The sequence below is a fragment of the Alosa pseudoharengus genome, unplaced genomic scaffold (assembly GCF_046254945.1).
Source record: "Alosa pseudoharengus isolate Yale_2024_CS ecotype anadromous, Long Island Sound unplaced genomic scaffold, YU_APseudo_1.1 YU_APseudo_1.1_scf_19, whole genome shotgun sequence".
Lineage (NCBI taxonomy): Eukaryota > Metazoa > Chordata > Actinopteri > Clupeiformes > Clupeidae > Alosa > Alosa pseudoharengus.
The window spans coordinates 31,288,101-31,315,878 of NW_027468657.1; the positions used below are offsets into that span (position 1 = coordinate 31,288,101).

The window sequence follows — 27,778 nt, forward strand, 5'->3', positions numbered from 1 at the left end:
CTGCAACACCAGGCAGCATTTCTGATGCTACAAATGAAAAAAAAAAATGGCGCTTCTCAATATTGAGAGTACATGCTACACATTTAGATTTGACTAACAGCTGTGCCGTCTGATCACTTGTCTTTTCTATACGAGGGTTACAGCACAGACAATGGCTCCACTGTCACGCACACAAAAGTGCTGGCAGAGGTGTACAACGTCTTCTTAATTGACTGCTTGAATAACAACATTGTTTTGACTAGCTGAAGGGAGGTCTGACTGTATGCCAGGGGCTGGATGGAGGCCTGCGCTGTGTTCATGTTTAAAAGGTGGTCTTATTCCAAGAGCTGCAGTGGTGGGTACTGACAGACTCAGTCCTCATAGGGCCATGCTGTTGGTGTGCATGTCTCTATTATGTGACATGGGGTGGAGCGCACGTGCTGTCCGGGGTGGGTGTGTGGGCGCATCCAGGGTCATAGTTAACCCAAACACAAGCTCGCACGCAGTGGCCGAAGCGTGGCACGCAAAGCCATTGGTGTGGACAGTCAGCAGCCTCACGTTGGAGCTGGTGGAGCCAGACAGAGATAAGGGCTGTACAGTCGCACTGATGCAGAGCTCGCTCTCTCTTTCTCTCTCTCTCTTTCTCTCTCTCTCTCTCTCTCTCTCTCCGCCCTGCACCATGACAGTGGCACTATGAACCAGTTGAACCTGTTCCCCGCTCAAGACACAGTTACACAGATCAAGGAGAACGAAAAAACAAACAAACAGGGAGATAGACAGAGAGAACAACATGAAGAGAGGTGACAGAGGTCATGAGTGGTCATTAGTGTAAGAGGAGATAAAGCCACTCATTGAGTGGAGTGTCTGGACTGGAATGAAATGAAACGCGTTTGACTCCTGAGGAGAGTTTGCAGGGCGTTCTCATTAAGCCGTCTCTGAAGACTAAGACAAAGGTCATCTCAGAGAGCAGCTGAGCAGCACAGCACTGCAGTGTTGACTGGACACAGATGCTCAGAACGGCTTAATAAAGTTTAGCCCAGAGGAGAGGTGGACAGGAACGCGCGCGGAGCCGACAGCCAATAGAGAAACAAAAGGTCTCTCTTTGATGCGAGGACGTCCAGTAAGGCTCTGCGTCAATCGCCCTACAGGCGTGGAGGATAACTGGAAGGAGGCTTGGCATGAAATCAAGGCCGTAGTCATGATGTCAACATTGGGGGGGACCAAATCTGTGGTGGGGTCTGAGGGACCCCCAAACAGAATTTCAATACATTTCCTACCATGCAAAAATATTATTAAAAATCACAAACAAGTCGTTAGTTAGGTCACTCAATTAGGTTATTCAAAACTTTTGACGGACCCCCCCCCCCCCTGTGAAAAGAGAAGGGTGAAGAAGAAGCAACTTCACTGGTCCGTCCCTGGACCCGTGACTCCATTTGTGTTCAAAATGTATACTTTAAAAGAAATTACAAACTAGAGTATCTTATGATAACCTCTATATTACACAGAATGTGGTTCTTTGACTTATTACTTACACCTGAACTAAGGCTTAGACTCATAGGTTTGAGATTTTGTCTTTTAATTTAGATTTTATTATGCTGGCGGCCAGGCTTGGAATTTCACCATTCTGGGGGCAAGGCCACTTGGCCTTCAGTTGGGCATATTTGGTGGGGGGCACAAAGGCCACATGTCAGGGCACCAAGGCCAAAGTTAAATATATAGTAGTAGGCTATAAAAATGATCAAAGTTGTATTTAGCCTATTCACTGCAGTAGACCTGCATCACTGTATGAAACATTACAAAAACATGAAACATGACATATTACATAGAACTGTAAATCATCTGATCATCTAATATTTGCAGATATCTAGGCTATATATAACATTTATTTTATATTTGGCCTGTTATGAAATCATGTATTGAACAATTTAAGCACAGCTCAGCTTTAAGAAACTCAAATAGCCTAGATGCATGCTTAGCATTTTATGATCATTAAGGCTACTTTCACAAACTCTTAGTCAGCTGTCCTATGATTTACCAATATAGGCGATATTTGTAACATTTATTTTGTATTTGGCCCGTTATGAAATCATGTGGAACAATTTAAACACATTGTAAAATGTAAAGCCCAAATTTGGAGACATCCATGCATGTCGAAATTTACTGCAAATTCAAAACTAGATTACTCTGGAACGGCTAACTGTACAGGGGACTGCTTTACACTTTTGTGTTCGGTAAGGTCTGCTGTTTATTCTGATATATGGTTTGTCATGTGTTAAAAGAAGGGTTCGTGAAGTATTCCACCGAGATGAATGGGTAGGGAGATCATGGGACACAAAACCTTCAGTAGAATGTATGATTAAATTGAATTATATTATTTACTTTTTTCTCACGAACCGTTCAACACAGCAATTACGGGCTAACATCGTTTAAAAGCTGAGAAAAAGCTCTTTCATGTGATACTTGTGATGTCTGTGTGATGAATAGGCTACTTCGCGAGTAGTTCAACTGAGAAGAATGGGTGAATTTGGACGCACTTTCTTTCTTGCGCTGTCACTTTCTCCACTGCGTAAAAGACTAAATTAATTTGCGCTGTGAATGCTAAGATTATTTTGACAGGCCACAGGCTAAATAAAAATCGCTATTAGTAGGACGCAAAGCAGAATATTGAAATAATGGGGCACCAAGGCCACCGTGGCCTGTAAACCTCTGATTTTCAAAGGGGCCTCACGGCCAATGCAAGGGGCTACGACGGCCATGGCCGTCGTGGCCGCCGTGAAATTCCTACCCTGCTGGCGGCTAATCACACAATTTTAACGTAGTTTGAAAGGGACAGGATTCAGGAATAGACTACTAAGACAGGCCCCTCTTCTGTCTGACTCACCTCATGTTACCCCTGTATGCATTATAGACTGGCTTCTGACAGAAATGACGTTTTGTGCCAACATGTAGAAACACTAGGCCTACTACAGCCTTTAATTCAGGGGTCTCAAACACCCGGCCCGCGGGCCAAATCCGGCCCGCGTCCGGCCCAATTCCGACCCGCGACGTATGTCAAAATAATAATGTAATCCGGCCCTTGAGACTATTTTTAATTGCGACAAACAACGATACTTAATAGACGATAGTTCCAAGTATGGTGACAAATCTCATTTGTACTCTGCTCCACTATGTGCTAGACATCCAGAGCTTCATTCAAACCCAAAATCGCTGCGCAAAGTTTTCAGGAAATACTTGTATTACACGCGAGAAACACAAAGACGTGCATTTGTAATGACGCGGAAGCGATGCAGGCCATAGTGTTGCATAAATTGAAGCAGAAATTAAGCAGAAATAGGCCTACACCAAATGTTGAAAAACGTTTACGTGTGATTAAGTCTTAGGTAGGCTATGCTATTCACCTATTCTAAATCTGAAGGAGAATATCCTTTTGGGGATTATGATCGATCGTCTATTGAATGGAGGTGCGTCTGCGTGTATACAACGGTGTCCACTAAGCATACCATGCTTATTTCGAGCCTCTGCCCAACATAGCTTGGAGGTTGCAGTGGTAATCGTGATGATAGTGTCCGTAATGGACGTGGTACAGACAGCAGGGCTAGTAGAAATAGGGCTCTAAACTACAAAGGCACCCGCAATATGATGCGAACTTCTGGGTACTCAGATTACCCGCGATAGGAACTGATTTGACCAGAATACTTTATTGTAGGCCTTGTGGTTTAGAAACCATATACATCTTAGGTGTTGGTATACATCGTAGGTGTTTTCCTGTTAATTTGTTATGTGGGTAATATGAAAAAAGGAAAGTAAACCTGCTCAAATATGTTCATCCAGTATTTACTGAAAGGTGCATAATTTGAGGTGCTTGCCATCCAGTGGCAAATTAGATGGGTAAATTTACCCACTTCATAAACTTTTGTTTTACTCAAAGATTTTTACATTTACAGTAGGACTTTATCTCTGGCCACTTTCAAGCCATGGCCTTTTGACATTTTGATATAAAAATCCAATGGTGTTGCTTTCTTAACCCTGACGCCTATAGTTTGCCAGGTTTAAAAAAGTTATGAGAGGAAAACATTTTTATTTGGTGTGAAACACACACATACCTGTTTTATGCTTTTCATTTGTTTTATAATTTGTATTAATATTTATTTTATCATTATTTTATTTATAATCTAAGGTTGCTAGCACAGGTGTCTAAAACTAGATAAAAACACTTGCACTTTCTGTTTGCAGTTTTGTGTGGTATTTGAAAAAAAGAACATTGCATTTTCAGAAATAGCCGGCCCTCCAATCAGATGACGTTGGCAGAATTGCCCCCCAGCTCATTTGAGTTTGAGACCCCTGCTTTAATTGGTGAATGGAGGTGCAAATTCCTTTCTTTGGTTATTGTCCGCGATTCACATTAACTGTAGGCTGTCACGTATTGTAAACGTCGCCACATTTGATCACGTTTTGCCTGCATGGATGCGCGATTGAGTGCGCATCTAAATAATATGCAAGATGCAACTATCATTTCTAAGAGGCCTATACACGGTTATTTCTGGCATTACTACTAGCATATGAATGCACTATTTATGTTGAAAGACGTGAAAGAAATGACACAGGCTTGCACAAATTCATCATTTAAAATAAAACGTTATCTATCGCTATCATTGCGAGAATAGGCTACAATATGGAAAATGTTCCCTTTCAGTCTGATCGGCTCCAAACATGTATGGGATTTCCTTAGCCTGTGCTACACCTTTCCAAGAAGTTTGGTGAAAAGTGTACCGGTAGCTTTTGCGATATTGTTGACAGCCCTACCTCACTCAACGCAGTAAGGTGCAGTAAATGGAAGCTTTTGATAGCGCACGCCACTAACGAAAAACGGAAAATCACCAGGAGAAACCACTCAGGGGTGTAGGCTACTCTGGAACCATAGGTCACTAATTTGTGCGTTACTTACGTTTGATTACATTTCAGATACGTGTTGGTTTCCTGTAGGCCTAGTATAGCGCTTTATTCTTTCTTTATTTTTCTATGTCCGAATATTGGGGGGGACATTTTGGTCATATTTGAATATTGGGGGGGACACGTCCCCCTCAATGTCTATGGTGACTACGGCCCTGCATGAAATAACTGGTGTGCCTCGCTAATAATTCGGTGTCATGACATGGCTGTTTCTAAGGCACAACAGCACATCATCAAGGATTTGTGTTTACACAGAGATTGTGCTACTGGGCAGAAGGTGAGAAGGTTGCACACTTCGGTAGCTGAAGGGGTTTATGGGTAACAGGAAGTTAATTTTCTCCCTCCAGATGATGGCCTTAGTTGAACCCACAGAACCTTAGCAACTGCAGGTCTTGATTTTGAAAGGGCTCAAACAGGTATCTCCGGTGTGAGCTTCGAAACCTGCCGTGATATCCAAAAAAGGACACAAAACCTCTCTCTAGCCCGCCTATTTTTAGAGAAGGACCAAACACACAACCGAATGGCAGCATCAACAGCGCCACATTCAAAACAAATTAACTTTGCAATGCCACAGCTCCCGGCTCGGCATAAAATCAATTACACTGACGGATTGGAAGCACAAAAAAGGCTCTTAGGGAAACACTTGCTTAATTTCGCCCACCAAAGAAGTGCCTGGCATTCACACGGGGGCATTTACTCCCCATCTCAGGCCGAGTTTGCTTAGCCCGCTTGTCATGTTGTCCTCCATCTCATAGTGGCGAGCTGGCACTGAGTGTGTGAGTTATATAACAGGCCCGTGGCTGAAGATCAGCGCTGGGAAATGTGGCACGCTGCTGCTGGGCCGCAAGCTCTTATCTGCCCGTGCTCAGGCTCTGGTGTCCATTAAGATAATGAGTGGAGCTGTCCACACACACACACACACACACACACACACACACACACACACACACACACACACACACACACTTCGTGCTCCCTAAATTCTCTCACTCCCACTCCCCTTCGGGTTGACCAGCATGGGACCTGGCAGGCATCTGACTGAACTTAAGCATGAAGAAGTCCCTCCTCAGTGTGTCAGCACCGAAAATAAAAAAGAGATTTCACTGGCTCAGTCTGCTCCCATGTGGTGATATCTGCAGAGATACTGCTTGCCGGCGGTCTGCCATGAGAGCATAGTTATCATGCAGTCAAAACACTATTAGGGTGTAGCCCACCCAGTTCAAAGGCTGACTCTGGCTGACACCTCAAAGTGCTGCTGGTCAGATGATGAAACAGCGAAGCCACAGTGGCCAAGACAGCAAGACCTGACGCTTTTTGTGACCAAGACGGCAAGACTTGCCGCTTTTTGTGACCGAGACGGCAAGACTTGCCGCTTTTTTGTTGGTTGAAGTGAGCCAGCTACTGTCCAGTCTTTGTGAGCCAGCGGGTGATTAACTCCGACAAGCCCTGGCTAGAGGGCAGTCGGCTCTTGAAGGCAGCCGCAAGAACACTCTGTCCTCTTGTAGCGGGTCATGGGAAAAGATGATTCACCCGCTCATCCTGGCTGATCCCTCTTGCTCCTCTGCGTCCCTCCATAATGCCCCTGCTGCTAAAAGGGCATCCATTTGGAATCTTTGGCTGGTGTGACTTCACCCTGTGGCCTGGTGTCTTTTGTCACCTTCTTAATTCGGGCCGCGTATGACTTTGATGCACCTTATCAGATCGGTCCTGCTTGCACACTCAGATGTCTCGGGACACCGAAAGTCAGCCAGCCATACACACACACACACACACACACACACACACACACACATACCATCGTATGCTTTGTGTATGCACCGTTGGTTATGTAAGGCGTTGTTTTTTTAAAGACCTTTTTTCCAGGACAAACAACTGTAAAGACAAAACTGTTTTTGTTTTCTCTGCTTTGTTTAATTATAGGAGCACACAATTCTAAAGGGTTCCTCTCACGCAACAGGCATTATTATGCAACACAGACATCATTGTCTTCAATATTTCATTATTATATTTTCTATCACTTTGAAGTGTCATAGTTATTCTACCAAATACCAACTTTGTAAGTATACTGCTTTATATTTGCTGTATACTGCTGTTATAAAAACATTTATTTGCATATATGATACTAATACATTTGACATGACTCATGCAACATCAATTGTCCTTAAGAAAACATCAGCTTTAACTGTGCGAAAAAGTCAACGAGGCAAATATTTTGCTGAAATGCCCTGACTTGTTCATTCCAATCTGAACAAGAGGATTGCGCAACATCTCCCCCCTCCACCCTGCACTATGTTCTTCTCTGCCCAGTCTGTGAAATAACAATTAAAGGACATGTGCTATTTCACATCCAAAAACATCCACTCCCTGTTTTGGAAAGCACATGCAAAAAACGAGGGATGAGAAGCCCCTCAAAAGAGCCAGGAAGAAAACACTTGGCCGAAGGTCACACCAGGACATGGATGCTCAGTGTCCCTAGCAGCAAAGGGAGGATGTCTTGGGCAACCAGTTCACAGGGTGTGCTGCAAGCTGTGGTTTCTTCAGAGATGTCAGGATGTTATGTGGTGGTGTCTTTACCTCATAGTGAAAAAAAACATCCAAGAACAACACACCCCACCCTTCAGAGTGCTGCCTGATTTGCAAAGATTCATCAAGAGCTTGCCCTAACTTGACACTAGTTTACAATATTGGACAGTCAACTGCACACAGGGCAGTGTGCTCTCCTAAAAACAGGAAAAAGGAAAAATCAGTGAGGTCCTCGATCTGCCTGTCCAAAAAACATCCACATGGTTTTAATTGGTGCTTGTTTTTCAGCAGTGGTCACTGAGCACTAACATATGTTACTGAGGGGGATGTGCTGCCAAACTGTCACATTCACACTCATTCATACCATCCAGTGTTTACTGCAGCTGTGGGAAAATGAGTGTATGGGCATTAGGAAAGAATAGGCAGCTCTTAGGTAACACTGCCATGATTTACAGGAAGCCCTCTGGCCTCTCGGTAACATTCCTCTAACAATATGGTTCTCTCTTTTTCCCTTGATTGGGGTTCTTTGTCACTCATTACTAAAACCCAGTTCAGACTTGATTCTGTGTTCCTGTGAAAATGAAGAAATAGAGAAAGATTGACCAAGCATTGGCTATTAAAGTGGCAGTTCATGCGGCGGTGGGTGGGTGATTGAGGTGAGGTGAGGTGGGGACAGCTGGGGGGGGGGGGGGGGGGTGTAAGAGTAGAAAAGATTGATTTGCTCCTCTGAGCTACCCGGTGCTCATTTTGAGCTTTTTTTCTTTTTTCTTTTTGTCAAAGATTGCTCCAGTGGTTGCTTGCCAAGTTGTGTTTGCCCGTGATTGTTCTTGGCCAATACCCAGACCTTCCACTGGCAGAGAGGATGAGCAGGCAGCAATTGAAAACAAGAAGCATCCTGTCTGTGGCCACACTCCTGAGCATTGTTTACAGGGCTGGTGCCACACAGAGGGCACGCCAGGGACTCTGGGTACGGTGGGGCGCCAACTTCACCACTCGCTTGTGCCCGTACTTGTGGCTGCCATCTTCGCTAATTAGCCGCTGCCATTTTGTTCCTCCTGCGGCCGCATTCTTTCCGCAGAGATGTCATGGTGGGGTGAGTCATCCTCTCGGACGCGGGCCCGACCTGTTGTTAGCATGCAAGTGAATGTAAATAAGTGGGGAGAAGTAAACACGGGTGCCTAGGTGACCCAGGAGCTGCGGCTCAGGCAGCTGCTTTAGAGCCAGGGAGTTTCTTCAGCCAGGAAAGCCAAGACAGTGGGGGGCTGGAATGTGCAGCACACACACACACACACACACACACCATGCACAGACACACACCATGTACACACACCGTGCGCGCGCACACACACACCATGCACTCCCTGATGCAGGCATGGGCTTTCTCTTTCACAGGCACACTAAAGCCTCGTCTGTCAGGACGGACCTCGAGTGCTGGAGTCTCTGCATCTGGTCCAGTTACTGGACACGGTCCCTAGAGTCTCATTCGAGCTGGACTTAGGCTTAATTTCCTCTCCTCCCTAATTTATCCCTTCTCTTCACACGTTGAGTCCCTCCACTCCAGCGTTGCAGTGGTCAGCCTGATGTGGAGAGCTTGCTGTTGCTGTTGCTGGGCATAGGGCTCATGGAGTTAAGTAAGGTCACAGCCATGGTTTAACTCAGGAAGTCACTTTGGCGAGCTACCCCACCCCTAGCCCTGGTGCCACCCATTCTTGGTTAATGTGTAGAATCAGTGAAGCGCTTCCTGTTTCAGTGTTCTTAAATAAGTCACTCACATATCGCTGAAGACTTTTTTTTAACCGTGCTGCTGGCCAGTGTGCTGTAGCTTGGGCCGTGGCTATGTTCCTCTGTGAGAACAACAAGCAGCCCCCTGGATGGTGGGGTGAAAAAATCCAGTCAGGATTATCTCTGCAAATGACACTGTTTATAAACAAATGGCACAGGGCCATGTGGGCCATGTTGACATTCATTTAATCCAGAATTTCATGCTGACAAAAAGAAGGATTTATGGTCACAGCGGAGACTGATTTATAGCCGAAACGAACGGTTAATTTACTGAATATAATAGGACTGTGTCACAAAGCTGCTAATGTTGACTTCACGCTATGTGGAAAGAATGAGCAGTATTTCATCTAGCTTTGTGCTCAATTCAAGAACAAACAATTGGATGCTTGCCTATTGGGTGCCCAATTTTAACTACTGTCTTGAGTGGCTCTGTCAATACAACCAAGCACAATGAACATATACTAGTTGTGATGTAACACCTCTTAAAGCACAAAAAGAAGCAAGGCGAAATAAGTGAGCCAAGTGAATCATTATGTCACTACTACCAATCATCACTTTCTGAGGTGGTTCATCAGACGACCGATTTAGTGTCTTGTCTAGTTTAGTCTAGTCTATTTTTTTAGAGAGAAGAGAGTGAAAGTGAATGCTCAGTAAGACACAGGGTGACTGGTTGACGGTAAAACTCTCTGTCCTATTTCAGCATACATGGCCATAGCCCAAACTAAACAAGAATCCAGCTGTCAAATGATGTAGTGCACAACGACTGATTTGCAGAACAGAGTATTTCCCACTCATTCTGCTGCCCATGCAGCATCACATATGCTGTTGTGTAGGCTACATAAAGAGAGAGAGAGAGAGAGAGAGAGAGAGAGAGATTTGCAATCAAAAACACCACCACAGTCTAAAAGCTCCTATCCCATGTAGGATCCGATGAATTGCTTTTTAGGCAGACATGTTCCTTCATGTTTACCTCAGTCACCATAGCAACAGTTGCCAAAGATGGCCGTGGACCCTGGCAGGGTTTTTGTTTTTCTGCATTAGTATTCCAGTATAAGTTCCCCTAGCTGACGGCCTGTTATGTGTTGACGCTGGTCTCAGGAACCATAGACAGTGATTACAACAGCTTACAGAATTAAAGGCTGCCTAGTAAGTCTATGATCCCATGTTAAGAAGCTAATGGTTTTCCCACATGTCAGCATATTCTCTATATATTAGAGCTCTCAATGTTTGACACGTCCCTCATTTTATCCTAAGTGTCATTTACACAAATAATTAAAATGAAAATAATTCAGTTAACAGAGTAAACATAATAAAATTCAAAGGATAAAGCATTTTATGTTTGAATTAAGAATAGTAATAATTATTTTTGTAAAGGCACCATATTCGGTTAAAATAATTGCTCATGTCCACGCCTGGTTGATCTCTGGCACCTCCTATTTTTTTTGTTTGGAGGGAAAAAAAGTGTCCCAAGGTAATTGTGTTTTCTACAGTTTACCTAAAGAACTGGGAGTACAGCCAAGTCCACTATCAGAGGAAGCACAGCAGAACAACAGCTGTGAGAGCCCTCCCTCCCCGCCTCTTTCTCTTCCTCATTTTTTTTCATTTCCCTGTTTCGATCTCTCTCTCTCTCTCTCTCCTGCTCTCGTCCCAGAATCTGGACTCTCTTCACACGCTTCGAGTTACACATTGTCTGGCTGATCATGACTCACTGTCTGTGAAAGAACACATGACTTCAACATTACACCCATGTTTGTGCAGTTCCTAACTTTCAGACATGCTCCACTTTGCGAATACGTTTTTTTTAAAACAATTTTTTTTTTAACTGCATTTACTTTAAAAGGAAATCAGATATCACATGAAGGTCTGTATCGAGCTTTGACATCAAACAGGATGCCCTAGCTTTGATATCAAACTGCCTCCCCGCCCCGGTGTGGAGGGAACTGCCGTCTGAAGTTCATGTTGTGAAACATGCGTATGTGTGTGCGAGGGGGGCCTCTCAGACATGCTTCCATGTCTGTGACACTCATGCAGCCCGGGGTCTAATAATAGGAGTCGAGTCTGCTTCCTTGTTGTCCTTATGTGAGGGGGTCACGCACAGTCCCATCCTGTGCTCACTGTTGACTTATGGGACTTTTCAGGAAACCCTCAGCTCTGGCGTAGAAGGGCGTTTGAAGTATTTTTTTTTTTTATTAAAAAAAACAGCATAAAATAGCCTTTTATATTATGATGCACTAGCAAGCTGCATTAGACTAGATAAGCATGCATGCGTTGAGTAGTTGTGTGAGTGTATATGTATGAGTGTGTGTGTGTGTGTGTGTGTATGTGTGTGTACGTGTGTAGGGTTATCTGTAAGATGGTGTGGGTGTGTTTCTGGAGGTGGCGTGAGGACAGGGAATAAAAGGGCATGCAAATAGCGATGGGAGGCAGGGCACAGCGCCGTTTCACAGGCGTGGAGACCGGGTAAATACACCACTCTGCTGGGTAAACAGAAAGGTATGAGAGAGCACGACAGTGGCGGGGTTAGTAAGGGTGTTGGGGGGGGGGGGGTGACTCACCTTGTTTTCCCCAAGCAAGGCACTCTAGCTGTCAGCAGCGAGTTGCCCCACACCTGCACCTGTGCCAGAAATAGCTCTGATCCAGACAACACAGACGCAAGGCGAAGACACCTTAATTATTGCCGAAGCTGGCAGACGAAAACATACCACACAGTAGATAGTTCCATTAACAATCTGCTGTCAGTCTATGAAAGAAAGTGGCATGCAATTGGTGTTGACCACCACCACCACCACCATTACCACCTTTGGTCCAAGTAGCCGAGAGTGTTGAAAGCATTTGTTTGGAATAGTTTGACAGACTTTGTACACAAACCGGTTGCCAGTAAGTGGTAATCTCTGCGAAGGTCTTGTTTTTGTCCCATGCAGCCTCCATTAATCTGGGCCTCCAGGCACTGCAGCTGTGTGTTCTCCTCACGGTTAAACTGTACTAGTTTTAGGGACATGGAGATTATAGAGGCCCACTGTAGTGTGTGCTGTGTATGTGGCTGCTAATAGGATTCGACAGAGAAATAAACTACGGCGTTTCACATCTGAAGCCAATGTTTTAACACGTGTCCATTACACATAGCCCTTCCATGACTGTGTAATATTAGCAAATGAGTCCAGTGGTCAGACAAACATTTCACTGATTTTGATTCTGTCCTCAACTCCTCAAGTCAGTGCACTATAGTGTCATACCAGTCAAAGGTTTGGAGTCTCTTGGAAATTTCCACTACACTCCATTATAGACAGAATACTTGCAAAAGGGTTCAATGTTTTCTCAGTTAGCCTTTTAGAATTATATCAGATTAGTGAACAGAATGTGCCTTTGGAACATTGGATGAATGGTTGCTGGTTGGGCAATGTAGATATTACAACAGTCAAGAACACTTTTGCGATTATGTAAGCACATAATGTAATTTGAAAACTGCTGCCCTGATTAAAAAAGCAATGCAAATGATCTCAGCTGGTATTCTGTCTATAATGGAGTGGAATGGACATTTCTAAGTGTCTCCAAACTTTTGACTGGTAGTGTACATTTCTTGCCTGTCAACCAATCTGAAACTTGAATGCTGAGGAGGGCGTAGATATATAGTTTAAGATATGGACATGCAGAGGCTAAATACGGTGACCCTATCTAAGTTGAAGTAATGAGTGATTACGTAAGGCCAACTTGGCATTTTTTTGTTCTTTGTAAAAAAAGGAAGGAAAACAACTTTCAGTGTTACTTCCTCTCAAATTTAGGCATCAGCATTGACAACAACATGCATGTTTTTTTTTTTAATCGATGGACCCTAGATAAATGCAAAAGGATGCAAAAGGATAAAATGCAAAAGGATGCAAAAGGATAAAATGCAAAAGGAAAGAAAATGGTAATAAAAAAGCATGAAAGGATAAAAATGCATACACTTGTCCCCCCCCCCCCCCCCCCACACACACACATTTAACCATTATGACTCAATTCCCTAGTGCTTGTCCATTAATGCATATCCTTGCACAATGTATGACCTCCTGTAACCTATAGATACAGTCCTGAATGGGCCGTGTCCTCATATGCTCACAGTGCAGAGCTAGCTGTATTACACTAACCTATAGATACTGTCCTTAATGGGCCGTGTCCTCATATGCTCACAGTGCAGAGCTAGCTGCTGGTATTTGCTGAGTGCTGCACCGTAACCCAAACATTCCATAGTAAGCAAGTGTGCGCAGAGCTGTAGAAATGCCCAGACTTTACCTCTTCTGACCCTCCTCTGCTTGCCTGTTCAGCTGAGTGTGTTTCATGGTGGTGGCACTGGGCCAAGGCCCCTGGGAACCGCCTTGGAGCGGGAGTGAGCTTTGCGATCGGGGAGGCAGATAGAGGGACAGCTCGCTTGGCTGTTGCCTCTGCCTACGTGGGTGCCGGCAGTCGATCTGGAGCCATCTCTCTCACAAGTCCTGGCACCTGCACACCTTCGCTCTTGCATGGCCACCTGTGATGACGCTGACGTCAATCCGCGAGATGCCTTCACGGCTTTTTATCGAGAACACTACTCAAGCACAAAACCGTTTTAAGTCGTGTTTTTTGTGTTTTTTTCTCCTGCCTGCAAAGTACAGTATGTTGACTTGATTTGATAGCAACATGGAGTTTTGCACGCACACAAAGGACAGCACAGCTTCTGTGCCAGATTGGTCTTTTCCTTTCGCCTTCCAGGTCACTCCCAGGCTCATGCAGAACTGAGGAGCTCGGCATGGACTCCTCTCTTCATCTCCCAGGCAACAGAAGAGAGAGAGAGAGAGAGAGAGAGAGAGAGGGACAGAGGAAGAGGGAGGAAGAGAGAGAGTGAGCGAGGGAGACAGAGGGAGGAAAGGAGTGTGAAGGAGTGTTGGCCAGGTGTAGTAAATCAGAGCTGCATGTGAGAGGCTTAGTGACAGTGTGTTGGAAAACTACTCAGCAGCACAGCCAGGCTCAGACTGAGTGGCCACGCGTGCTGCTGCCGCTTTATGACTCTACTCACTTCTAGCCCCAATAAACGTGCTGTAAAGTAGAGGAAAAGATACCATTCCAGGGAATGCAACACACACACACACACACACACACACATGGAAAAGTTCTCTGTTTTCTGCACACCCTAACCCCATCAAAACAATAACAGCCCATCAACCAATAACCAAGACAGCAGAGTGCTTTCTTCCAATAGACAATGTGAATTCATTGATTACTAAATACACAAATATTATGTTTTTAGAGAAAGGGCACATCTTAACCTACATTGTATGACATACTTTTCATTTATATAAGACCGTTACCAAATATCAAAGAGTCCTGTCTCTTAGTTTTCACATATCTATCACAATAATGCACTTCTTTATTTTCCTAATAAGACTCGAAATGAGCTTGCTTCAGCAGTTAATCATAGGGTGGACATGTTGTCCTAACCCTAGCAGGTTCTGACAGTACATGTCTGACCATACAAAATGAAAACAGGAAAACCATGCTTCATGTTGAAAGTCATCATCCTTCCGACCACCAGATCTGATATGGTACTCTGGGCACAGACAGCAAGGAGTGTTGCATAAGTCTGTTATTGTCAAGTGTCTTAACGATTTGTTGTGTCCTCTAATGATAATAATTTAATGCTTCACGGAGATTCACTGACATGCACAGATCAAAATGATTTTTAACAGGGTTTCCTTGTTCAGGGCCTATTTCCCGTTTCTTATCTACAATTCATAAGGCAATTATGAATGATCACTGAACAGTCCTTGATAAGTCATACTTTGCTATCCAACAACACAAAACACAATATCCTTAGTAATCCACAGTATTTAAAATCATGCTCTGACAAAATAAACGTCCTCATTGCTTGTGCTCCTAACCATGATAAATAACTTTCTCACAACTTTCCAATTATGGTTATTACACTCTCTGAGTCAGAGTTAATGAATTCATTACACAGCGGCTGTCGAGAAAACCAAAACAAAAATATTTAATTTCAATTTATTTCCGTTTATTTTCAAGCTCATTAACTACTGCAAGTAAATGTTTGCTCCTTGAAGCGAGATTAAAAGTTGGGCTCTCAGAGGGAGTTCTCTGTGGCTTTCGAGCTTGCTGATGCCATGCGACCGCATCTGATGCTGATGAGCTGGGTTTGAGATGTGAGACGCCAGGCTTCTTTTTCTTGGACTGTTCTGTCCTCATGCTCTGTTCCCGCGCTCGCTTTGCCAGCCCAGCTTGTGCCAGAGCGGATGCGCCGTGGCGTGCTCTGACATCAGAACCCGAAACGTCCCGCTGGCTCCTGGCACGCCGTCCGTGCCAAGCCCAGGGCCCCGTCCTGCCCATCCTTCCCCCGGGATCACTAACGTCAACGAAGGTGTGGTCCCTGTGATGTTCCCGCCTCCGCCATGGGGTGCCCCCCCCCCCCCCGCCCCCTGGAAGCCACTCTAATCAGCATGTGCCATTCAACCACTGCACTCACAGTAAATACATCAAAGTGACCATGATTACAACATTAGTCCCCCCCCCCCCGCCCCAATTCCCTCTTATCTAAAGACGAGAGGTCATACTCATTTGGACTGTGCTAACAGCCATTTGTTTGTCTCATAAAATTTTCCATTTGGCTTCGGCCAAGACAGACTGTCACCATGCTGTCACCTGCTGCAGGTCCACAGGAGGCGGTGGGGAGGAGTGAAGAGCAGGAAGCCAGTGCTCTGTTGTGTGTCACACACGGGCCATACAGGTTTTATGGGCCAGGCTGGGAGAGTGGATTGAAATGCTTTATTTCTCCAGACCTCTATGCTGCACACTGGGTGATTTATATAACCTAGTGGTCACAGACAGACAGACAAACAGACAGACAGACAGACAGACAGACAGACAGACAGACAGGCAGGCCAACCATCAGACCAAGCAGGCCCAGTTTCTTGGTTGGGGAAGCTGTGCTGTGTTTTGCTGTGGGCGTCCCCATTTCAGGCAAACCAGCAGGAGGTCAGTTGTGTAATGTGACGACATCGATCAGGCTGGCTGGTTTCTCGGGCTGCGCGTGAGTAACGCTCCCTGACAGTTCTGGGACTCAGCTGAAAACACTACATCATTAATTGGGGCCCAACCTCTGGCTCAGGGGCCCCATCTGGAGTGTGCCTCGACCCCTTCACTTGTGCCTGGCACCGTAGGGGGAGGCTTCAGAAGTCGGACGGTACGTACTGTACTCTGCTCACTCATCTGGAGCCTGCTTCTCATGTGCTGTACAGTAACATGGAGCACATCCATTAGACCACTCCGTACCTTCTATCCTTAAGAGTACCACTTGAACCGGTTCCGTGAAAAAAAAATGTGTTGAACAAATTTGGCACATTAGCATGTTTAACTCGCAAATGCTATTACATTACCACACTTGACTTTGTAAAGCAATGAAATGAAACATGACTGGCTGATCAGGGAGCCTCCTTGTTAAGGCTGCAAATGGATTGCTAAGCATTGAATCAATTTAGTCCCACACCCAGAGCACTGCAGAGGGAGGCTAATCTGATTTACAAAGCTTGTCGTGATAATTTGTTGCTGGGCTCCAATTCAGTGCTTGAAGTGTACTGCTGTGCTGGAGAGAAGCCCTGTGCGGCATCCCAGGGACCGGACCGGCCCAAACTGTGGTCTCACTCCCAGAGACTGGACTGGCCCACGCTGTGGTCTCCCATCGCCGTCCATTCCAATAAGGAGGTGGGGAGGTCAGTCGGAAGGTGATGAGTCTGTGTTTGGCGTGTGAAACCATGCTGGATTGCTCCTGCGTCTGATGGCCCTCGGCCCACGCTTTCTGCTGACTAAACAGCTGACACCCTCAGCCTCCCACTGCCGCTGTCTCACAGGTCACCTGGAGGTGAAGAGCACTTTCTTTTTGTCTTTCCGCCTCTGTGCCCCATGCCCGGAGCGTCTCCTGGCAGAGCTTTGTTTCTGTGTCAGCGCTCCGCTCAGTCAGTGATGGGCAGCAGGTGCGTGTGTGTGTGTCTGTGTGTGTGTGTGTGTGAGTGAGTCCTATGGGCGGAAGGAAAGGGCCAGGGCCAATGTGAACAGGAAGAAGGGGGCGCAGGGCGTGCGAGTGAGGGAGAGCGAGACAGAGAACTCCCCTGGCTGGAGTGACACTTGCCTGCCACATTTTTCCTGACGTGAGCGCACAAGAGCAGACTGGTGGGGGAGTGCGGGGGGGGGGGGGTTAGTGCATGCAGTGGGTGTACACCTCTTACACTGGGAGCACATCTTGTTCTTGGGCTAAATGTAGCCTCCTCCAACACCAAATGTCCTTGCTTGGAGTGACCGTGGAAAATGTTGGGGTGTCAGGAGACCCAAATGTATGGTTATGACCTTGCAAACTTCTCTTCTGGGTCTGGGGCTCCATAAGTCAAATTCCCTACAAGTCATGCCTCCTCCAGGAGCGTATGTCAGTTGAATGTCATGCTCCAGGCCAGAAGATGCACGCTTTGCGTGTTAGTATCATCTGCGGGACATTACACTGCCTGTTCCTTGTCAGTTTATAGCAATGGTTAATTGGGCAATGTTTTAGTGCACAATTTGTCTTCTGCAGCAAACCAAAACATTGACTCAGACCAAAGCCAGAGCACAGCTAATGCATGTTATAATGCAGCCAGAACGATAAGGAGGAAACTGGAGGGGTCCTGCTGTGTAACACTGGGTGAGCCTCAGCGGAATTTTCCGCATACCTTCAGCTCTGACAGAAGTAGCAAATGAGCCATCCCAGTCAGTGAACCAAGGGAGCAGCACGTTTACATAGCACAGATCTCCGCTCGCATCCGGCCAAAAAGGCAGCGAAGGCCTCGTGCTGCTCGGTTTGAACGGCGCATAAACCTCGGAAGTGTTTTCAGTGCAAACAAGGGCAGGGGCTCATGCGCGGCGGAGCTCCTTCAGGTTGCTTTGACAGATGGGGTGGCCTCCCGTAACACTGGGGCTCTGAAGAGGGTGAGAAAGTGGGAGCACATGGCAGGTGCAGGCTAGTGGAAATGACCGCAAAACCCTATGGGAAATACCAGGAATCCAGATTCTTTCTAGCAATGTGAAAGTCAAACAAAAGCTAGGCTAACTGGTCAGAAATTGTACATTTATGTTTGACAACCTAATTCTGTCTTATAAAAGCTGTTCATGAAAGTATCTTTTCAAAGACTCCTACAGTAAGAATCAGACATTTCAGGGAGCAATACGTCCATTTTGCAGCACAAAGGGAAGGGTTTGGATGTATTGTTTCTTGTTCTCGCTCCTGCTGGAACGGCACACTGTGATTTCTGCTTCATTTGACCCTAATGGACAGAGGCTCTCTGGTGCAGAGCTAATGCGAGCCAATGCACAGAATGTTCTCAGTCCTGCTGAGCCCACGGCACATGCTATTGAACGTGGGTTAGTTGTATAAGTTGAGGGGCCAGATTCTCTGCTCCAGCTAGGCATTTGGAAGGAGTAAGCTAGCAAACAAGACAGCTTACAGTTGGGTGATGCTGGATGCTGAGCGGCCACTCCTGGAGCGTTGTGGATACACACACACACACACAAGTGCACATAGAAAACACACACCTGGCAAAATGAGGGCTCGGAGGCCGTTTTGTAACTATTCAAATAGAGTCGTTACATAAGTGTCTCCCTGGTGTCATCAGATATCGGTACGCAGGCGTGATCGGCGCTGCACAATCATATTTGCCTGGGCAACCGCCGGACTCCATGAGAGCCGTGGCGTGGGCGCCGAGCTGGAATAATGAGCCTCTTTCTCTCACCTCATTTCGCTTATCACAATGCATGCCGTCTTTAAGCCTCCTGGCAGGGCAAGATGAACATGCATTAGGGATGCACAGTTTCGTTTAATGATCTCCTTGGGGACTACAGACTACTTTGCCCCCTTTGTCATCCCCTTTGCTCTCATAGTCCACACACATGTCACCTGTACACGCAAGGGCAAGGTTGGACTGGAGATAGATGCCTTTCTGAATCTCCATTAAAACATGTATCCATGACAACAGGGAGAGATAAGTGTGGGTGGACACATGGCGATCCACTCTAGCCGTGGTTGTGAGTGGAGTTCAGAGGGTTTGTGGTGAACAGCAGAGTGTCAATGCAAAACCCATACAGAACTCACTGAACTTTGAAATTGAACATTGGATTCGTTAGTAAAATGTAGGAAAATTCATCTGTCAAAATTTGCCTTAGGATATATCAAAGTGATTTATCTTAGATTAAATCTTATATAGCTTCTTATACACTCATACTGATAATTTCATAGTTTTAAGTAATTCCTTGACACATCCAAACAGGTCTCTTAGGCATATTTAACACTGGAGAATATTGTTTCATAATTCTGAAACTGTGTGGGCACATTATAATATATATTAGGTAATTGCAGATACAATTTTACTGCCAGACGTAACATATAGTAACAAATACTTTTTCAACACAGCTCAATTCATTATTGTAGTACAACCAACAAAAGAGCCTGACATTTGAAGCCATTGTTGAGGTGGGTGTTGTAACAGGCACAGTCCTCAATAATAGATCAAGCGTCGCCATGATAAAAAGAAAAGATTTATGGGGAACTTTGAGATCAGTACAGGTGATAGCTTCATTAAAGAGCAAGACCATTAAAACTGGGTGTGTTGGACACATTCCAGACAGCCAGACAAAAGACGTCAAGAAACCACATACCTCGCCTGACAGACAGCAATAACAACAATTTATGAGGAGTGTGAGGCATTTCACTACATTGTGACAACAAATATGGTCAATTGCTCAATTTCAAACAAGTCTTTATTGGTGATGTTTCTTCTGATTTAGTGATTCAGTGATGTAAGTACCATTCCGTGACAAGGAGACCAAGATAAAGAGAGAAAGGGAGAGAGAGGGAAAGAGAGGGAGAGAGAGAGAGAGTGTGTGTCACAGTTCAACTGACCTCCCCGCCCTTGCTCGCACTTGGGGTGCTTAGTGGCGAGCTACCCCAGCTCTCACATTACCCACAATTGAAACCACTACTGCGAGAGTCATGAGCTACCCACCCCCTTACTCACCTAGCCTCTTCAAGAGGAGAGATCGGCGGTAAGTAAGACTTACTGTGGTTAAGTTTCCATAGTGTGTCATTAGCCGTGACAGCTGAAGGTGATGGATTGGTGTGGAAGGGTGAGAAAGTCAGGAGCATCTTCAGAACTGATGATAGGGCAAATACGCTTACATGGAAGAATAAATAGTATGGCAAGGACACATTCTACATAACTGTCACTTTCTCCTGTGTGGTTTACAATTAGCAAAGCTAGTTTTATCTCAGTTCTGTGTTAAACTGTTTGGATTTATTGATTACCTTAGAAATTGAATGAAATTTGATTTGTAACGGTATTTGGGCACATAATAACGCATTCAAAGGGGTAATAATACACATTATTATGTGTAGTAATACTGTACACATTATTATCCTAGCCAGTAACAGATGTGATGGTGTATCATTACAAAAGCAGGTCAGGTAAAAGTAAATACAATATACAAGTACTTTGTTATCATTAAACGATTACGGAGACCATAAACCAGTTCCACTGAATCATTACGTGACTACTGAGATAGAAGTCGTGATTTGGCACTGTACCTGCATTTTCTGTCGTGATTGACTGTCATTCATTTTTGCTATTAATGGCACCATTTACAGTATCTTTCCGTGCTTTAAAACTTGAACAAAACACAGATATCTCTTCCACATGCAGAGGATATGTGTGTTGGAGCCATTGTGTTGGAGACGTCTCCACTTGTCTCCATGATACTGAGAGAGGCTCTCAGTGGCATTGTGCATCACTGTCACTGTCTTATTGTGTCCCCGCTGTCCTTGTTGTTCTCGCAGCTAAACGTATTTGTTCACGTCTCAGACATGGATTGTTATGAAAACATAATACATACGAAACACAGCAATAAGGCATCTGAAAGGACAACTTATTTATAATACAAAAGAAGCACGAGACCTTTTGTTTACACTGTCTTTCTAGGGTTGTATTTGGCCAATAGACCATATCTCTAGGCTCAAGCACATGCCCAGTCTTAAGAGGCAGTGTAAGTTGTGACTAGTTCATGCTGTTTGTTGGTATTATGGAAACCTCTGTCATGGCCACAGACAGTCTATCTCTGAATTCTGGAAAAAGAATGTCCTCTGTTTATCTAACATGAAGTATAGCGAAGAAAGCGGCTCTGTCATTCACACTGCGCTTGTCATTTTCACACTTTTCTGCTATTCACTACTGGTGATTTGTGGGTGAGCTAATTGTTTGACACCAGGCGTGTTTACTTGTGATGATGCAGGTCCTATGTTATGTGCTCTACCTCAGCTATTTACCTACAGAGGAGGAATGCACCCGGGCATCAGGAATTGAGTCTGGGTAGAAGTCAGTGGGTGTTTATAACTCAAGGGAGCAGATGGAATCCCCTTCCATCTTCCACTTTAGCGTCCTACAATTGAATCTGGCAGCTTTACAGCCCCCCTGCATGAAATGGAAACTGACAGAGTGCACTGACACTAATGCTTGTTCAATGCCTTTCTGCTAAATCTTGTTAGTAGAGATCAACTTAGAGCCCTGTCTCACAAATTGTTCCCGTAGGACGCTTTTGTAATTAATTCTTCCTTATTTGGGGGGAGATATTGTCACTCATTCTTACTGTAATGAAACAGTTGCAAGACCACTGCTTTTAATTTAGTTGGATGTGTTGGTTCAAAGTAATATTGATTTTTTTCTTAAAAGAGCTGAATCAGGAAAAAGAAGATGAGAGGCAGGACTTTGGTGGTCAGCCAAGCCATTGTTTGTGCTTCCACAGGATATAAACTAACATCTCTTACCAAGGCCTGAGTGTCATGGGAGAGATAAGGAGATAGATAGATAGATAGATAGATAGATAGATTCTAAAAACAGTATCCATAGTGGGTGATTAATCAATCAAGAGGCGCTTGAGATAGTACACCTTCTGATGAATTCCTCAGTCTTGCTTAATACGTCCCTGACAAATACAAATAAAACTACAAAAGAATGCTCCAATGGACCTCTGCAGGGTGATGAAAATGTATTGATCATCTTCCTTAAACACTATGTGATGCAGATTTTAGCTGATGTGTGCTAATTTTCTTACATGAATAGCCTAAAAACATGAATAGCCTATAACAGCCTATAAAAGGCAATGAATCTGACATGGATGGCCTGATAACAGGCAACCATTTCCATCTACGTAGAAATCACATCCATTACAGAGACCATTACATGTGTAGAAATCTTAAGCCCCTTGACATTTTAACGTCTTGAAACTGTTTTGCTCTCCTTGAATATGACTACACCTTCTCAGAATCTTTTAAGTTAGGTGTAGTAAAGCATGACCCAGTTAAGGAAAAAAGAGAGGCCCTTTGACGAGAGGTTTAATAGCAAATAAATGAATTAATCATATTGACTCATTAGAATCATAACATACATTTACCAGACCCAATGTTTTAGGGACTTCTCTTGTAGGCCTAGGTCAGTAAGTTCTGGTTACAAATTGCTAAATGTCCACACCCCTGCTATGTGGTATTTCATGAAGAGTACATCAGGTTATGTGTGCCTTGGGTGATTGGATTAGTGAAGTTAGTCACATCATGTTTCCCTTATCACTCCACCACTTGTCATGGTGAGGAACGCACTGTGAACTGTTGAGACCTGTGTAGGCAGCAGACTGTAGGCTAAGCACTTGTGATTTCAAGACTAAAGTAGTCATATGTGCACAGCATTTACAGTTACTCACTCAAAAGATAAGGTGCAGTAATGTGTAGTTGTTTAGTGCAAATTTACCATTATGTCCTTATTTAATATATTTTCTGACATTTTCCGATTATTTCTCATTTTCATGACAGTCCATAGGCTAAGAGACGCTTCTTTGTTTACCAAGAATATGTCTGGGCAGAGTAGTATTCCTTGTAATATGATGTTTCGTCACTAGAGGCCGACATGTGTGTGACAAAGAAAGGGGAAAATACTGGGATTAGGTGAATGGAAAAATACCCATGAATATTCCCACACATTTATAGGTGGGATACATTGTGTACAGTTTACATAGATTATATGTTCTTGTTTGTCTGGTAGATTGCAACATTTAAAAGTTTTCTGGAAACAATAACAAAGCAGGTATTTTCCTCCTACAGTTTTTGAGAGGTGCCCATCAGCCTTATTAATCATTGCAAACAAACAAGCAAAATTATTAGGTTGAGAACAGTGGAAAACTGTTGGAAATAGGTCAAGGGAGTAGAAAAAATAATAATTTCATAGCATAGGGTCCTTGAAGTGTGAATTCACTATGATTGACAGGTATTGCTATAAATGAAAGGAACATTTTAAAAAGCAACAAAGGTCGTATAAGAATTGTCATTGAAGTGTCATTTTGTTTAGTTTCTTCATATGTTTATGGTGTAAATTGGTGCGTGTTTGTATGGACGTGCCGGGTCAATTTAAGATTAGAGCTCTCCTCGAGTTCAGGGAGGGGGCAGGTGGAAAATCTATGCCAGCAGCCTCATTAACATAAAATATGCACGCGTCATGTGACGTCAGAGCACAGCTTAATATATTACCCACACTGCAGCCGAAATAGAATCATTCTCTGACTGCGTTTCTCTGAAACCGTATCGTAGGCTCTAACCACTTAGCTGCCTTAAGCGCCTCGTAGTACGAAAACATTAGTAATCTTAACTACTGAAAGACCACATCCAATCGCAAACGTGGCGAGAAGTATTATTCAAACGGGTCTTGTCCTGAATATGAGTACGGAGATGCTCAAAACACCAATGGAAGTGGCTGTATACCAGCTGCATAACTTTTCGATTTCATTCTTTTCCTCGTTATTGGGGGGAGATGTTGTATCCGTCAAACTTGACAACAGGTAAACAGACTGGCTTGTTTATGCAATATTGTGGTGGCTTTATATTGATATGAGATAAATGTAAATAATTTGTTTTTTCAAAGTGAACGCAATCTTATGGTTATGTATGCTTTTAAAATGAACGCTGCCTGGGAATTGAGACCGAGGAGCTTGCTGTCACCAGTTAGAACCAGTGTTAACTGTTCTTTGTTGCAAGTCTTGAAAGCTAACATGACGTAACATTAGCCTAGTGGGCTAAGAAAAGGGGCTATCTACCTAGCTACCCTTCTAAAAATGTATCCCTGTTGTCAGAACGAAATTTTATACGTTATTATCATTCAAATCATGATAATCGGGTCAGGTAGGACACTGTAATAAAGCAATGTAACGTTGTCGATAGCATGCATCCGTAGGCCCACATTTTACACTAAGTTTGCTATCAGTCGTTCCTTGTGATGACATGGCAGTGTTATGGACCAAGATCATTTGGACACCCAACTGCAAACGGACATGCACAGGGTCGCTTGGATTTATTATCAAACCATAACTTAGGTCCTCTGTGTCACAGCTTCACGTACTGAATGGCGAACTTAATACATGTATGCGGTTTAAACGAATGTGATTGAGAGACTCATGTATTCTCTTTTCTTCTCCTACAGTGCCTCAGGTGCTAGCGTTGTGGCGATTGACAACAAGATTGAACAAGCAATGGTAAGCTACTCTTCCAACTGCAGAATTTGGCAAAAACAAAAATATTTAGTTTGACAGTGACTGCTCAAAGGTTTTGGCTATCCTTACTGTCTGTGGCTCAGATTAGCAAGCTCGTGTTTGTAATCGATATCTACAACTTCATAGGCTGTAGTCATGCAGCAGGCCAGTGCTTGTTAAACGTGCACAGCTGAAAAGAACTTTGGGTCACGTGTAGCCTACTAGCTGTTGTGACATGGTAGCCTTTGAAAACATATAGATGTTTAAATATGCATAGATTGTAGATATTCAGATATGTAAAGATTGCCTGAAGTATAGATACTGGTTGGTTTGCCTTACATTCTACAAAATGTAACCACTGTTCTTTGTCTCTGTGTCTCTTCAGGATCTTGTAAAGAACCACTTGATGTATGCTGTTCGAGAGGAGGTAGAGATCCTCAAAGAGCAGATCAAAGAGCTGGCGGAGAAGAACAACCAGCTCGAGCGTGAGAACAGCCTACTGAAGAACCTGGCCAGCCCCGAGCAGCTGGAGAAGTTCCAGTCGCGGCTGCCCTCGGAGGCCCTGCTTCCCCTGGACATCCAGGATGGGAATAACCCCGAGCCTATGGGCCAGTACAGCACTGGCTCTGCTGTGTAAGTGGCTCTGCCTAGGGGCGGGCAGAGCCACTGCCTCACGCGAAATGGACCTCCAGTTATATGGTCGTCACAACACGGAAGCTGGTTGTACAGATGAAACGTGACCTGAAAGCCTAAAAAGACGATGTTCCAGTCGGCATAACCTGTTCTGTAATATCCGACAATCTCTTCGGACTAAGGCAGAAAAGAGTTCTCTAGATGCCTGAGGTTACATTGGGACATTAAGAGACCCTCCCCACACACCACCACCTCGCTCCCTATTTTTGAAATCCTTTGAAGGGGGTTTATGTGTGTGTGTGTGTGTGTGGTCGGGGGTTTGCCCAGCTTTGCCTTTCTCCCTCTGTCTGGTGAAGACGAGTAGAGGGGGCTTGTGTGTGTGCCAGGGCTGGCCCAGTGATCCAGAGGTCTGCGCCTGGTGCGGATGCTGCCGCGACACCGTCCATGGTCCTCGCCAAGCCAAGGACCCGGACGAACCTCCAGAGACGTCCCTCCCGTCTCCCCACAGCCCCACGTGGAGTTTTTTATATGTCCGGTCCTGATGCAAGCAAGGTTTTCGGGGGGGGGGGGGGTTCCCAGACTGACTGTCCACAACCTTCACAGTTTGAAATGACAGAGTTTTCTTACTAAACTCAAGGACACCAAGATGCTGTAGATGAGTACTTGAGAGTCAAGCAGGAGCACTACTCCAATCAGTGCCTCACTCAGCTGTTGTTTTTTTTTTTATCATCATAACCGTTTGCAAACATTTGCTTGTATTCTGTGCAGTTGGGGCTTGCTGCTTATGGGGGACAAATACTGCTTTGTTTTGTTTATTTGATGAAACTGAACAAAATTCACTTTATCATTAATAATTGATGTATAAAGCTATGATTCAACGGAGATAGAAAATCTGTATACATTTGCTTAATTCTGTAAATTAGTACATTTTGTGTAAAGTGAAGTGTTTTATTTGAAATTGCAGATTTTGAGCTAAACAGCCGATGGCTGTTGCTGCAGATGCACTCCCACAATGATCTGCCAGACATTTGCGTTCTGTTGACTACATGCCAACTTTGTTCCTGGCACAATGTGTGTATATGTATGTTTGTATGTATGTATGTGTTTGCGTGAGCGCATGAGTTAATGTATGAAGAAAACCATGTTTTCAGAATGGACCTTGCGTTTTCTAACTACCAAAGACTTGCCTCATACTCACAAGCCAACCAGGACCATGTGTTACTTTCACAGGGAGAAGTTTGACCGCAGTAGTTTGGGAAAATAGAAAAAAAAAACGTGGGGTTTTGTTGCTCTATTGTGTCCAGTGGGATGGGTGTTCACAATGATGTACGGATACAAAATGCACACTGCAATAAACCTTATGTTTACACTAGTTCTTCATCCTCTCTGTGTTTTTTACCAAGCTCTTGGCTTCTTTATTTGGCTTATTTATTTATTTGTGTAAACTAATCATCTCCCATTTGAGTCAAAATAGTGAGCCTCTTTACTGATAAAGGTTAATTAGACTTCCTGTAGCTGGTGCAGTGCTCTACAGTCTGATGACCTCTATAGATAATGATTTGTTGGAAATATATTTGGGCCAAGCAGGCCAGACAGTCCAGTGGATTGCCAGCAGTGGGACATCTTCAGTGTATTGCTGTTCCTGCTTACAGGTTCTTCTGTTGTACCTCCTGATCTTAGTGTGCTGCATAGTTATATTTTTAGTCTGTTTTGCAGCTGCAGCTATTAAATCATTGGTGGAAGCGTGTGTTCTGAGAACATTTGAGATGGTTCTGCTACAGTACATCACATGCATGCCATTCTCAGAATGTGAGCTCCTTAAATGATGCTAGGTGATTCGGGTTTCTTCTCAGGTGCTGTAAAGCTTTGTACCACAGATCAGTTCTTCCAACGCTCCCCAGTTTCTATTCCTATCCCTGACTGTTGGACGTAAATCTCCTGCTCATTGCTTGGTAATAAAGGCAGTTTTTCTAGAGCTTGGCAACGTGAATATGATCTACTCTGAGACACCCAGAGCTTTCTTTGGAGACGATGACTCCCCAATGTGGCGGCCAACTTGAAATAGGAGCTGCCCTGGGTTTCCTACAAACACCCGGGAGTGAGACGGGAAAACCTAAGTCAGCAGCAACAGCAGCAGTGCGCCATGTTAGGCAGTGAGGGTAATGAGAGTATCTGGTCACTTTTTGTGGTCTCAGTCTAGCCTTGTTCTGTTCCCCTAGTCTTTCTCACCAAACCCAGTGATTGCATAATGCTTTATTATGCAGCTGCCGATCAGTTTGTAAATGTGGTCAACCTCAAAGAAGCATGGGAG

The 27,778-nt window shown here is 44.4% G+C and overlaps 1 protein-coding gene across 2 annotated transcripts in view; it reads left to right on the forward strand.

The window, feature by feature from the left end:
* Positions 1-26,839, forward strand: part of tsc22d3 (TSC22 domain family, member 3) — a 33,144-nt gene extending 6,305 nt beyond the window's left edge. Inside the window, exons 1-3 of one of the 2 annotated variants that reach the window (XM_076292381.1) lie at positions 23,857-24,147; positions 24,786-24,837; positions 25,220-26,839. In XM_076292381.1, coding sequence (XP_076148496.1) covers positions 24,026-24,147; positions 24,786-24,837; positions 25,220-25,471 — 426 coding nt within the window. In that variant the 5' untranslated portion in view covers positions 23,857-24,025 and the 3' untranslated portion in view covers positions 25,472-26,839. Of the gene's footprint in view, positions 1-23,856; positions 24,148-24,785; positions 24,838-25,219 lie in introns of those variants that run through there. The other variant, XM_076292379.1, reaches the window with a different exon arrangement.
* Positions 26,840-27,778: the final 939 nt, after the last annotated feature.